The 15,532-nt window shown below is 37.2% G+C and overlaps 1 protein-coding gene across 3 annotated transcripts in view; it reads left to right on the forward strand.

Moving 5' to 3' along the window:
• The window catches only part of LOC114358693 (uncharacterized), a 152,239-nt gene that overhangs the window by 126,893 nt on the left and 9,814 nt on the right, over positions 1–15,532 (forward strand). Inside the window, exon 1 of one of the 3 annotated variants that reach the window (XM_028312717.1) lies at positions 14,771–15,227. The exons of 1 other annotated variant lie outside the window; for it this stretch is intronic. In XM_028312717.1, the coding sequence (XP_028168518.1) occupies positions 15,168–15,227 (60 nt within the window). In that variant the 5' untranslated portion in view covers positions 14,771–15,167. Of the gene's footprint in view, positions 1–14,770; positions 15,228–15,532 lie in introns of those variants that run through there. One more of the 3 variants, XM_028312713.1, reaches the window with a different exon arrangement.

Genomic DNA, 15,532 nt, shown 5'->3' on the forward strand with positions numbered 1-15,532 from the left:
ATGTCTAGGAAAAATAATTAGTTAAAGAAAGACAGGGTATCTAATTGCTTAATTTTGCGCCGTATACTGCTTATCTACACAGCTTAAAATTAGAAAATTATTGCAGGGTTCATGTCTTATTTGACCGGACTACAAGAGCAAGATGTAAAACTTCCGCCCGAATTGAGACCCTCCTTTTGTTGGAATTGCCCACCTTAGCTCCCACAGAATACAGCATTATGGTTTGGGTTTCTACCCTAGAGCATGATACATCCTGAGTATTGCTATTTTGGCTCAAAAATTCAAGTACACACACCTCTTTTGAAATTTTGAACAATTTTTTTCTGTTTTTCTTTCAAATAAAAAAAGTTTGGTGGAAACTCAGCCTAAAGGTCATTCGGGAAAGCGTTAGGATGCCTGGACGATCCGCCTAGATTGTTTCGGGTAATGGGCTGGTGGGTGGATGGTTTAACATTGTTGGTCATAGCGTGGCGAGTAATGGGTTTGGATCCCTGACAAGGGTCTGAGTATCTAGGATATAACAATTATTGTTTATATGAGTCGATGCTCTACGAGTTATAATCCCTATTTTTATTTTTATACTTTAATAGCGGCCGCCCGCGACTTCGCTTCGTACGCGTGGACCCCGTTTTCCCCGGGGTTGAATTTTGCAAAATCCCGTCTTAGTGAGCACCTAAGCTACGTTCTAATTTTTTTTTAATTCAAATTCTAAATTTGTGATGCAAGCAATGAAATAACTGAATGCACAAAATACCCCAAACTAGTTTTTAATACAAAATATCAACTGAAAAGCTTTACAAATTTCAGTACTAAAGTTTGCACATTATGCAGAAACTAGGTTGGTGCAGTATCAAACTCACTGAGCATAAATTAATAGGTCTGTTTCACTAACTTTTACACTAGCTACAGTTGGCATCAAATAGTTTGAGACGACACCCAAAGTACCCAAAAAGGTCACAATTGGAATAAGGTTGTGTTGTCAACTTTTTGACCACTTTGGGTGTCATGAACTACATATTTGACGCTGACTGTACTTATCAATAACACTTGTTAGAACATGGACAGCAGTTAACAACATTAACACGTCCACCGTGTTACGTTGCGGTAAACACCGGAGCTTTCCGGGACAAAAGCTTGGGACGAAAGCCGGACGTGCGTGGCTTGACTTGGCGTATCACTGTTACCACGCTTAGTGAATAATTTAGGGTTAACTTCATTATGGGATACACTGTGTGTCCCCGCTGTTTAATTATACCTTGAATGTCTCTGCAGTGCATAGTAAGTGTGCTTAAATAATTTTCAGATTTTTGGAGATTTTGAAAAATATTACTGTAAAAATAGTCTAGTTATCGAATTTATTATGTTGTGTAAGGCCCGCCATACATGGGCAGCTCGAGCAGTTAGCCAATGATAAACATGTATGTACATATAAGTATGTGCATCCATAGAACTCTGCAGTTCACTGTGCAGTCGCAGCTTGAAGCTGTCGACCCTGACTGCTTCAAGCGGTCCGTGTATTGCCGGCCTAAGAGATGTATTTAGTATTTACTTTGGGTACCGTATAGTTTTCAGGCCCATAGGTAATATTACGAAACGACTCTCAAACTCTTGCCAAATCAAGTTCTTTTACTATAGAAAAACTTACCAAAAGGCTTCATCTATGCTTGAGTTACAGAAAAAAATGTAGCTATCTATATATATAAAAGAAAATCGTGTTAGTTACTTCGCTTATAACTCAAGAACGGCTGAACCGATTTAGCTGAAAATTGTCAGGGAGGTAGTTTAGAGCCAGGAGAAGGACATAGGATACTTTTTATCCCGTTCGAAATTAAAAAAAAAGTCTGCTTATTTATTGCCATTAAGGCGGAACAAAGTTCGCCGGGTCAGCTAGTTTAAAATATTTCTTTACGTTCTAACCTTTTTCTGAATGAATCTAACTGCCTTAATCCACGTAACACCATGCAACAACAGAACCAATAAATTACCTAAAATTACCCAACATTCGCAGAAAGTAGCTTTTGTTTTGTCGCCATCACCTCCCACGGCCCCATTCTGTCGCGATGGTGTTAAACATAACCCTAACCTGTAATCTCGCTGATTACATTCCCATGACTTTTGTTTTCTAGAGAGCTAGGTGAAGATTACTTTCGTTTGATGTTAACAGCGTGTTATGTCAGTTATGACAAGTGATTATAGATCGCCCGGTGCTTTGTCCTGCTGGAAGGCTCTTCTGGAAGGACTGGTCTTTTGTTCTAAACGTCCTGCCAGAAGATTATCGCAAGTCCTGCCCGCAGTACGCAATTTGTACGTGTTTGCTTGCTGGTCCTTCCAGCAGTACGGTGACCTTCAAATTTGAACTCATCCTCACCAGAAGTAGTAAACACTTGGTTAGTGTTTATTAAATAAAAAGTCATGTCGTAGAATCATTTTGTTTAACCAGTATTTTACTTTTCTTAATATATTATAAACTTGTTTATCTTCTTTCAACTTAACTAATAGGAACTATAATAAGGAACTTTAAATTAATTACTTTGGTACGTCACTTTGTATTAGAAATTACACCTATCACTTACAAATACACTACAAATTAAAAACAAAAACAAGAAATAAATTATAAATGTTTGATTAGGCTGGAATACTTCACATTCATTATAATATTATCGCCAAAATGTTGCCGACTCCACGCCCGGCGCGTCAAAATGTGTCGCGCGAGCGCGAACGCGCTGCCCCCGTGTATATGAAATGAAAGTCCAGGTAGGTACGTTGAAAATGAAGGCGCGTCCGGGTGTGCGCACTAGTACGTTCGCAGAGGGTGAGAGTTCGACGACGACTGGCGGCTCTCGGCCGCGTGTGCGGCGCGGTGAGCCGCTAGAAGCTTCTCACCATAAAAGGCGAGAGGCCTCCGGCCAATCAGCGGGCCGCATTGCTAACGGCTAGCTCGGAATGTTCTAGGCGCGCGATAATATTATTACCTACGCGCGCACCCAGATTCGCTTACTTATTTAATTATGCCATAACACAACAATACAACATTTAGGTAAATGTAGCAAACATTTAGATATTATTGGCTTAGTTAGATATAGGTAGGTAAAGATATAGATTACACATTTAGGTATTAAATAGATTTCAGGTTATAAACAAAAGTACTATCAGGTAAGTCACAGGACTTAAGGTCATATAATAGTCAGTAGTTTATATTATAATGTACAAAAAGTATAACATTACGTCGTTCTAGTTAGTTAGTACCTACTCTTGGTGGCCATCGTCAACAGGGTGGAAAGCTTATATTACGCAGACAAAAACTAAACCAAATTAATTGGGGTAGAAGTGAGTCGCCAGCGGCTCGGGAGATTGTCAAGATATTGATGGGCTGAGAAGATTAATGATTAGAAGAAGCTTGAATTTAGATTTCAACCCTTAATAACGTTAAAATGGTGCTAGTAGTAGTTTTATAAAAGTTAACTTTTTATAATTATTTTAGTCCCGTTAACCCCTCGGGGCAAGCTGAATAAATAATGCTTGTGTTACGAGTGGGCTCCACAATACGCCACTTTATTTTTTCTCTTTAATCAGATGAGGTTGTGGTAATATTGGCAGAAGTTTCAGTTTTCACACCCTATGATGTGTTACCACCAAAGTGTAAATATATTAGATTGACGCTATTTACTTGTATCCTCTTGAGCCTGAACGTATTAATAAAATATAATGCTTAATACATGTAGAATAAGTACATTCTACAAGCCTTTTAGTTGTCTATTTCTCCAAGTGTGTTAGAAACATCTTTCCCATCACAAATCTGTCATCTCTCACCCGCGATGCGTCAATTTCTAAAGTCCCATCATTAGCCATATGTTTTGTATTAATATTAATATGCACCGACCATGCATGCACGTGCACCAATGACGTAAAAGGAAATGATGCAGTTTCCCATAGTATGGTGACGAACATTTTTTTATATAGGGTGATATTTTATTGGAACTGTTACTTCCTTCCCTAGATCGTGTGAGTCACAAACAATCACAGTTTCAAAAACTTTTAAACGACTGGCTTGACGTGCCCTCTGTAGTAGGTTTGGCATCGTTTTCAGGCAGCCTAAGATGAAAAGAGATACAAAATGTCAATACAATAAAGTGCCTTTCAATGAAAATACACCCTGTGTAAAGGACAGTAATAAACACATAGACAGCTTCCTCCGACATCAAAGGAACGCCCTGTTGAGCCATTCCAAAGAATTTATATGTCTTTGTTCGCAAATGCTAAATATCAAATTCAAATGTCAATGTCCATGGCCGCAACAACAGTGGTAATAATAATGGTTTTATACAGCCCTTTTGAATTACAATTCTAAGGCATGCATTTGCACAATCGATTAGAACATCGATCGATTGTATCGATTCTATTTAAAGTCCAAAATAGTATCGCGCGTGAAAAACTCCTTATTTTATCTCAATTTATTGGTTTAGACAAGCAATTACACACCTAATTACTTTCGAATGTAATAAATGGGATGGTTTGCTGTAATATAGGTAGGTAAGTAGATTATGTAAATTATAATCCCAGTCATGTTTAAGTAATCCCTCAGACACCGTGGATTCTGAATTTTGATGAACTTTAACTATGAGCAACTGTATTAATCTATAACGCATTCAACTACACGGATTTGAATATTACACTGGCTTACGATAATTTCATAACTAGTAAGTAGGTACGAGTATAGACTTAATAATATGACTTTTCATATAAGGTAAACTTAATCCCACCAAAAACATTCTGTAAAAAAACTAGCCAAGTCTCGATGGTGCTGCTTGTTTATCTCTAAAAAGTAATGAAATCTAGACAAAGTCGTGCCAAGTCTATGGTTCTTTACTGCGATTTCTTTTTTATTATAGTTAATTTTGTGTGACTTGGCCGTTGAAAGGTACAAAACCAGGTGCTCCATGACACCATTGCACCAATCTGTTGCCAGAACCGCTACCCATTGACGATGGAAAATTGCCACTTGGAAAACGTTGATTCAACAATAACCAGTCAATTGTAGGCTTTATAAAGCTGCGTATTTCAATAATACTTATGTATGATTATCTTAATTATCCTGCTTTCGCCTCCGAGATTTATTTTACCATGTAGTACCCCTGTACGACAAGCCAATCCGCACACAATATTCAGCGCAGTAGTAGTAAAAAACAAAAGAGCGGGCAACCCCACCCCTACCACGCTGTGGGCTCGGTGTCCGAGCGGTCTCATTCCTTTGTGCGCACGCGCAACGACCGCACGCAGTATAAGAAAAATGCTTAAGTGACGTCACCAGGACGTTTTTACCGACAAAAAACGTAATTATTTTAAGTTGTGCAGTGTAGTGACGAGAATTAGACCCAACACAAGGTTGGTTTTAACAACTATTTTGTGCAAGTGCTCGTACATTTTTATTATAAGCGTTGTGACACGACGCGTAACTTTGACCCATTTTTAGCTCCAAGTTAACGCGCGATGTTAACCAGTAGCCATTTTTTAATGTGGTGTTACTCCAGATCTTCGATTTTCCTAGTTTTTATAGTTTTCCCTTTATGTGGCCATTAAACCCTAACTCTGTACCAAATTTCAGCTCTCTGAGTTTATGGGAAGTACTAGTTCTATTTTGATGATCATCAGTGAGTGAGTGAGTGAGTGTCATAAATGCGAAACTTTGCTTTCGCTTAACTTCGGAATTAAATGACCTACAGACTTGAAATTTTGGATTTTAAGTATGTGATTATAGCTTTCTAGATGACGAAAATTTCTGCGTTCTGGTCTTATCCAGAGGTTCTCAAATAGGGGCCTGAAAATGCGGCGAAATGGTTCCAGTAAAGATGGTACGGCAGTGTTTGCTTCGCGCTCGACTTGGCGGGGGCACTGCCGTGCCCCCAGATTACTATTCGTTGAAGAACGCAGATTTTGCCATTTCGAAGTGTATTTTTAGAATTTAGCCATCCTTTTACTCATAAGCAAAATACGGCATGAGTGACAGAGACAAATAATCAAATACGGAAACAACCTAAAGATGTTCCACTCAATTTTCCTTGACATCTCCTCGTCTCCCCAATTTAAATAAAAATAAAATGCTCCCGTCTCGACTTCCCCGTCACCCATAATATTTCACGGGTGATTTTGCCATTACTCCACGAAACTGTCATGGCGCGCGCGGCTGTCAATCCATCTCGCTTGACAGATGCGGTTGACACGGCGCGCGCGCTGTTCACGTCACTCTCATGCGTTCGAACATTTGTAAATTTCTTTTTTGGAATAAATGGCTGCGGGTGGTGGTTATGACGTGCGTGCTGCCAGGTTTTGCTTTTATGGAAAAAAATATAATAAATTGATCTATTTATGTTTTATAAAACTTAGATTTCAATTCTTATGGATTTGGGGACGCATTGAAACGAGCGCAATCCTGAATCTTCAGTTATGTTTTGACCTTAGATTAATAAAACCTAGATAGATAGTCAGTGCACGAAAAGTGAGGCAGTTTTTAGGGAGCCGGCACGGCTTACTCGTAAACGTCACATGAACTGTCAAAGTGAAAAATTGGTAAACACGTCCGACGAATTTTAATTAATTAAAACGGTTTGTGCTGTGAAAACGGTGTCTTAAATACATCAGAAAAACGAAAGAAAGTGACCAGTGTTACATTTCATAAGTAAGTACTACTTCCCTACTTTCGGGAAAATCGCCTTCACTGTCTACACTCCCCAACAAAATTGACACTAATGACATAAGATTTTTGCCTCACTCTTGACGAAGCGTTTGTATGAAGACTATCCATCTAGGTTTTATTAATCTAAGGTTTTGACTAATGAAGTCAATACCTACATCTAATCTATTTTAAGGAAATTAGTTCATTTTAGGTCAAAAGTAGCCCCTTTAGAGAACTATTTGATAGTTGTTGAATAGTTCTACAAAATGTTTGCCAACTTTTGTGTCATAAAATAGTCGAATATAAATTCATATATTACAAGCTTTTTATTACTTTCACATGTCTGGTGTCTGTCGTCAAATCTTGCAACTTAAAATTGACCCACTTCCCGGTTTCCTATTGAGCTGAAATTTTGCATACATGTGTAAGTCCGATGACAATGCAATATTATGGTACCATTGAGCTGGTCTGATGATGGAGTCGGGAGGTGGCCATAGGAACTCCTAAACAAAACGGCGGAAACTCATCGAGTTTGGGTTCGTTGGATTTGTCTTTTCGAGCACTTTAGTGTTAGATAACGTCCAGGGTCCTGAGATTAAGATATAACTAAAAAGTGTAAAATAAAATTATAATAAAAATAAACTTTTTTAAAAACAAGCTTTTATTCTGAATTTCGAAAGCTTGTAGCGCAAACAGAGAAAAAGAGGAATAAATTCCATGCGCGATACAAACTTTCGAAATTCAGAATAAAAGCTTGTTTTTAAAAAAGTTTATTTTTATTATAATTTTTGGATAGAGTATGCGTCACCCGAGAGTGAAACCCGAAGGGCATCCTCTTGCGACACACTCGGCTCAGCTGATCTATTTCTGCGTCGCCCGAGTCGCCCCCAAACCGCGAGTGGCCAGTTTACCCCACTCCACTCGATCGGGTTCGGTTCTTCTGTTCAAGCTTTCATGTGGTCAACCTTCCTTGTTGTCCTTTTTGCTGGTGTCTAAATAATTTGGGATGAAAGTACTATGGACTTATGGTAGGTATTGGTTAAACCTGGTTATTTTTTTCTGAAAACTACATAATATAGGTATGTATTTGAAAACATCATCAATGTTACGTACCTATATTAATTTCCAAATATCACACCATATTCAGTTCCAAAGAACTCCAAAGCTAAAAGTGTCGGTATGTTACTACGGCGACTAAATAACGTTCCAACATACTTAAGTGCTACCTACCTATATGCATTTTATACATACTTATTGGGAATATCATAGTATACCTCCATGCTATGTTGACTTCGCCTGCACACTATCATGCTACAGCTCATCACTATTCTGATCAAATAGACATTTTCAATTATAGTTTAAGTAGGTTTAAGTAATAAATGAAATAGCGACTCGATCAGTTCACAGATTTTGTCTCATACGAGTAGGTACATACCAATTCCACTTCGCATCTTTTCTGAGGCCCGGATTCCACTAATGCGGAGCAGAGCGGAGCGAAAAAATGATGTTTTGAATAACCAATCAGATATCATTATTTCCATATGTCGTCTCCGCTTAAGGTTGCCAGGTGCGGTCCGGCTTTTGTGTTTTGAACCAACTTTGGCAACCCTACCCCGATGTCAAATTCTATAGAAAAATTCGTCCGTCCGACGCATCTCCTCGCTTCTCCGCTCCGCTTTAGTGGAAACCGGGCCTAATTCGCCGTCTTAGCTCCACTCCAAGGAATAAAAGGGTGAAAGTCAGAAGCACCACTCGGCTCTCCGCAAATACTTAACTATCTATTTCGAACGGGCTCAAATACCGGAGTGGGCGATTTACCCCTCTTTGCTGATGAACTGCATTCATTACCGCCTTCAAGATTCTCGAAACCCAAGATTTTTCACGCCTATAGAGATTTTATGAGTGGGTATTACAGTTCTTAACGCTTTTACAGCTAGACTTTTAGAGAAATGCTCAGTAGAAATGTGTTAAAATCCCATCGGCGGAAAACCTAGGTTTATATACGAGACTGACATCTTAATTTCCTAATTCCATTTCTTTCTCCAATATTAATTGGTATAATAACCAACGTGTAATGCCATTTAAATCTGTATTATGATAGGAATACTCGAAATGGTCATATTAGGTACCAATTCCACAGAATAAATACTAAAACTTACCTATACCATAGCCTATATTACGTAGAAATTGCCCAAAAATCTGTCAACTTTAGCTGTTCATTTTGACCCAAATAATTTGGTCATTTTCCTCCTTTTGTTAGGAAAACAGAAAGTCCAATGAAACAAAAATACCAAAACACAAACATCCATAATATATTTGTAGGTAGGTATTTGTATAAAAGTCCGTCTCGGCACGCGCATAGTCCGACGTATTTATTTTCGGCCGAATCGAGCCGTATCGGGCTAGTTCCTGACCGCAGACTACTTAGCTATACAGACACCGCCAAGTCATATTGTATAGACTATAGAGGAAAGATTTGATTCCTTTTGTTTGTATTGAATGGGCTCCGAATGTATGCTGGACCAATTTAAAAAATTGTTTCTTTATTAGAATCCTATTATTTCTGATGAACATAGGCAACAATACAAGCCGGGTCAACAAAATAAATTCGATAACTGATAGATCGTCATTTGTTTATTGATTATGGCTGATAAAAAAAACTCTCAGCTCTACCCTGTCCTACCACCGAATATCGCCTATGTTCATCAGAAATACTTAATTTAAGATTCTAATGGTGAAATAATTTTTCAAATCGGTCCAGTAATTTCGGAGCCTAATATGAATACAAATAATCAAATCTTTCCTGTTTATAATATTAGTGTAGATAATGGCACAAATAGAACATGGTGACTATTAGATTGTTAGTCTGTGATTTCGACGTAAACAAATTAACTCGGCAGCAGCTAAACCACCGTTTAATTAAGGCTGAAAAATTTCACTTCCCAGCGATCGCCGTTAAAATAGTATGGATGGCTCGACATGGTGGTGCGCTTCGTTAAAACCATAATTCCTTATGCAGCCGAAAAACAACTTTTCTTGAAAAAGAGCAGCCCATAATAATGTTGTGCCAACGCGAAGTGGTGGTAGAGCAAGCATGTACTACATAATTATGTTTGGGGCATGTACAATGTACATGTGCCCTGGATAGGACCTATGTACTGTAAGATTTTTTTTGATTTCATTTGAGTCTTTATTTTTCTACTCCTTCACATGAAATGCATGAACTGTATGACTGAACAAACAAAGTGATAAAATAAACTAGGGCATTCCCCGAGCTATGTCTGCCACGAAAGAAGTAGGTATCCAGAACCAATTTAGAAAAGCTCACCTATAAAATCAATCTACGTATTCTTATTGGCTGTATACTGAATTCCTTTGACAATCGCAGACACGCTGCTGTTTTGTTTTTATTCAAATTTCGAATCGCAAGCATTTATTTTTCGTGTTCGTTCGAATTCCCAGCACTAGAGCCTCGATTTATACCTTGTCTCGGTAATTTATACATCGAGAAACGCGATGTGATCGAATTTAGAACGGTGTGAATCGCTTCCAGCGCTGCCGTCGGAATGTGTTAGCGGAGATATAGAGCTGGATGAATGACGGTTGCAGTTTAGACTGTTGGAGGATTAATGGATGGAAGTTTTTGCTGGTGACTCATTTAAAAGTTGGGTAGTTCGGGTGGTTGACCATTTTTTAAAAGTAGAACAATGTTCTATTTGTAAAGTCTAGATCATTAAACATGCGGTAAGAAAAAAACTACAGTAAATAAATTACCTATAATTTACTCTATATCAGCGCACTATAACATGGCACGAATGGTTTAGATGAAAGTTTGGGATGATGACACTATGCATAGAAAATATCAAATTAAAAACATCCTAAGAATAAGTTACAACTTCGGAAGATAACAATGGGATTGTTCCATCAAAATAAGATTTCCGTCCGGCCTGCCCACGCGCATTCCTCATCCTCATTCATCTTACCCATTCACTCATCAACAGAAAAGCATTGTGTCTAACTGTTAAAACCAACCCTGCTCTCGATTCATTGAGTTTTTATTTATCTAACCCACGCAAAGAAAGAATTTTATTTACGCACCAATACAAAATAAGTTAGGTTTTGACAACACTGGCAAGAAGAATATCAAATGATTTTGAAAAAAAACATTCAAGTACATAATTCGAATTCAAATTGAGGATTCTATAAATAACAATTGAAAAACGTGTTACAAACTTCTTGAATCCTATTTTTAAGAAGAATGTGATGGCTTTCTTTTTTTTTATAAGTTTTACGGCTTCGGAAATGACGGCTTTCGAATCGGTCCATCCAGAGAACGAGTGACATTAAAAGAAATATTAATTTGCTCCGTATGGTTCAAAAATAAAGAAAATCTTTACGTTAATAATGATCGAATAGAAATACTTCTTTTAAAACTGTAATCTTTAACATCCGATGAGTTCGTTACGATCAAGCGATAAATATAATCGCCTACAATACGGTAATGTATCTTCCGACTACAGTATCGCTTATGAAATTAACCTACCTATATTGAACTGAGATAACCCATACCCTCCCATAAATAAATCGGTAGTGAAACACCTGTGCTAGGCGCGGAGGAAATAATGTAGGTGGATAAGAGTAGGCGCACACCGTTGATTTTTCGTCGGCCGATAGTTTAGTCGGGCAGTTAATCAATATGGGCATGTATGGGAGTGCGCACACTACGCCGATTCGATTTGGCCGATTCTTCATACAATTTAAAATCGGGCACTTTCGTAACTTTGTAGACCAGTTCAATTTCGCGACTTCAATCAGTCCCACCCTTATAACTGTTTATTTCAGACTAGCTTTCCGCCCGCGGCTTCGCCCGCGTGGAATTTAGTCTGTCACAGAATACCTTTACCAGTTTCAAAACCCGGGATAAAAACTATCCTATGTCCTTTCCCGGGACTCAAACTATCTCTATATTCTCTATGCCAAATTTCATCAAAATCGGTTCTGTGGTTTAGGCGTGAAAGCAAGACAGACAGACAGAGTTACCTACTTTCGCATTTATACTATTAGTATAGAAGTATAGATTCCGCCGTACACTTGACTCACGGTTATATCTGGCGCCCCCCAGACTTTTGTTTGGTTTGGGCTAGGTGGCGGCGTCCCGATCAGGCTATTATGAGTTGTCGACTGTCGTGAGTCTCGATTCACTGCCAAGAATCGAGTGTCCATTTCGACTATCGAGACTGTTTTAATAAATCGGAAAATTATCGCAAGGATATGGCCCACCGTATCCTGTCTGGAAGCTAAGACATCCCTTCTTAGATATGGGCTCACCAGCTGCGCGTTTCCGAATCAGTTAAATCTGAGTAAGAACTGCTTATTTGATACTTTATAATGCGAACAGCTAGGGACTGCAATTCGCTGCCTGCGGCTGTCTATCCCAAACACTATAAACCAGGCTTTTTTAAGGCGAAACTGAACAAGTACACCCACTATCCTAGACTGCATCTCACTTAACACCAGGTGCGATTGCGGTCATATACCTGCCTGCACCAATCAAACAACTGCAATTGATTAATTGAATTGTGTCAAACACTATAATCCGGGCCTTTTCAAGGCTAGGATAAATAGGCACTTATAGGGCAGGCATGTACCATCCTAGACTGCATCTCACATAATATTAATACTTGCCTTGTTCCGCATTCAAAAAATCAAATCAATCATTTTAACTCATAGAAATCATACAAAATAACATCTTCGTCCAAAAATCTGAAAACGCCTTCACCAGATTCATCAGTTATTTAACAAAATAAATAGATTTGGTCTTCAAGTATCAAAAATAAATAAATAAACATCCCCACAATGCAATACTGAACAATACAGTAAACATAAATAAAACGTTTGTCGAGTAAATTTCAATTTACATCCGTATGCCTACAATTTGGGACTCATTCCGTATTCATAAATAGGGCCCTCTCGCTTGAGGCTAAATTGAAAAGAGTATTTGTATTAAGTTATAATAAATAAAATGGATGGTGCGCAAATACACCCCTGATATGAAATGTTTACGGTAAATATTTTATTGTTTACGAAATGCCATTTAATTTTAGTGTATGCTATGAACAATGGCAATACCTAGTTGTTTCATTTAGTGTATTGTCAGTAACGTTTTATTGCGTAAAAGCTTTTAAGCTGCATATCTACAGAATGATTTAGAACATTGTTACTGACGTTATGGTTCTGTTCTATATATTTATTTATTTATTATTTATTTTACTACACTTTGACATACGCATACCTGTCAAGTTGTATAGAAACATGCCACATTTACTCTAACAATATTTATTTTCAGAGGAATTTAAAGAAAATAATTTTCAATTGATTAAAAATTGTCAAGTTTAGTTCAAATTATTCTTAGTTTAATTTGCTAGAGTTAGTCAAAATGGTCTGAAAATTCTGAAAAAATCCCGTTTTTATGTAATATTATGACAGTTAATGATCATAATTATCATCATTACTATGAATTTTTCAGTCATCCTGTAAATCTTGTATCTACGAGTGATTTAAATGTTACCTGAAAAGCCTTATTGACACGTTTATCTAAATGTTTATATACTTTCGGCCCGTTATTTGGCGTGCAAGGCCAATATAACCCAGACAGAGCGTGTGAATTATAAACACAGGTAAATCGACCTATTTTTATTTTAGTACGTTCGTATAAACAGCTACTTATTTATATTTTCTAAATAGCTGTGCCCGTGACTTCGACAGCGTAGAAATAAACTTTGAGTGAATTCTTTACGCTTTCAAAATGTTTATACTGAAGCAATGCTTATCAAAATCCGTTCAGCAGTGCTGATGCGAAAGAGGAGTTAATGTTTTATTATTCTCATCTCTCTTTTGCCACTTTAAGGAATAGAATTCTGTAGCACTGCGTCTCTCCCTAAAGAAGCGTGTTGTCATTTATTTTAATATCTCTGATTTGGGTAATTATCCTTTGTTCCCTATATGTATGATTTGTTTTTTTTACCAATAATCTCCTTATTTCAGTTTTAGTCTTATATGGCAGCTGATTTTTTTTTTTCAAATAAATAAAAATATTTTGATTATTATGGTAGAAAAAGTTGTTGCATAATCGCCCATTTCTTTATACAAATTTTTGATTGATTAATAAAGGGTATAATAAATACCTACCTAATACTGAACTTTTTAAGTTAATAATAAGCAACTAAATAAAGCAGTACTGTCGTATATCAGCCCTAAGGCGGGCTTATATCAGCGCCCGACTCTACCTTGTCTGTGGTCGCTTTGAATTATGCCTTGACTAAGATTTAACCCCTCTTAGATATTGCCTTTTGACTTACAAATGAGATTGTTTTGACTTTTAGGGTTCCGTACTGTAAGATTTGTACTAACGGAAAATGTAGGTAACTAGGTACTTCATTTTTATTCGCATTAAATTACCTCATTGAAATTGAATCCTACGTTCTGCTGTGGATTTTACTATGGCAAATAACTATGTTGATGATTTTATCTCTAACTTTTTCGTAAAATTTAGTACACTGGATTTTACTGTAACTCTAAGCTAACTTATTTCTCATTAACCGACTTCAAAAAAGGAGGAGGTCATATGTTCGGCTGTATGTATGTTTTTTGATTTTACAAGCGACTGTAAATCTTGCTTCATTTGGTTTAGGTCACATCATACTGTTATACATCATATTGATATAGGTACATACTTTTATTATACCAAAAATGGGCAAGTGACGACGTCGCAAAGCTCTATTATAAAGCGTATAGTGTGGCCAAAGCCTAATTTCAACTAATAATGTTATTTATTTACATCTGAACATTTCAGTAATTTACAAAAGATTACGTACAGCTTTAAAACTTCCTCATTCACTCTGTCCCCGTCAAGCTGAACTGCCGAACTGATCTTTTAATCCTTTCTTTTCAGTCCTTAACGCGCTTCAGAACTTAAAAAATGCGTGTAAAAATAGCTACATTTGTAGAACGTGTTTTGTTATTATAGCGAAGAAATATAGGATAACGCGCGGATATATCGGGACGATTCGGGCGCGCGCATCTTGAGATCTCTTAGTCGCACGCGCAAGACAGTTCGCGCCGCGCGTTTTAAACTGTATTTACGTAACTGCCACAACAAACAAGCGCTCAATGTGTTAATTTTAATTTAATTTACTACTGTGATACTTAATTTTAGCGTAAAATCTAGTGTGCCAAAATTTTAAAGATTTTGTGTAAAATTATTTGCTAATGTCATACCTAATAGTGCCGTTGGTCTAATCAGAATCAACTGCGCGAATAATTTTATTTAAAAAGTTCTTTCTCGTCTAAATGAAGTGTTTTGTTAATAAATCATAATGTAGTTTATAGTATCGCAAAAATAAACAGTTCATAATTGTGTGTGGAATATTTGTGTGTGCTGTGCCAAGATCAGTGAGTGGGTGTGAGAGTTGTTAACGTTCTTTAAATAATCTGTGGAATGGTGGCTATGGTGGAGATCGAAAGGACAAACAATGATTACTTCAGATCTTTTCTACCTGTAAGTTTTACCTTCAAAACTAAATATCCATTCGAGACTTTTGTAGTTTATATTAAATTCATTGAATTCCGAAAAGCTCTAATTGGAGACTTAATTTTGATAGTTGAAATATCTGAACTTATTAGAAGAATACGTAATCAAACTTTTTGGTCAATCAAGTTGAGTCCAGACTGGAAATATATATAACAACCAAATTGAAATCTTGCATTAATATCTCCCAATAATGTATTTCCCTCCTGGAATAATTGAACCTAAGACTACGAATCAAGAGAGATACCTACTTACCTAATTTATAAAGACATTCT

This window comes from Ostrinia furnacalis, unplaced genomic scaffold (genome assembly GCF_004193835.3).
Source record: "Ostrinia furnacalis isolate ACB-3 unplaced genomic scaffold, ASM419383v2 OfSCF4102, whole genome shotgun sequence".
NCBI lineage: Eukaryota > Metazoa > Arthropoda > Insecta > Lepidoptera > Crambidae > Ostrinia > Ostrinia furnacalis.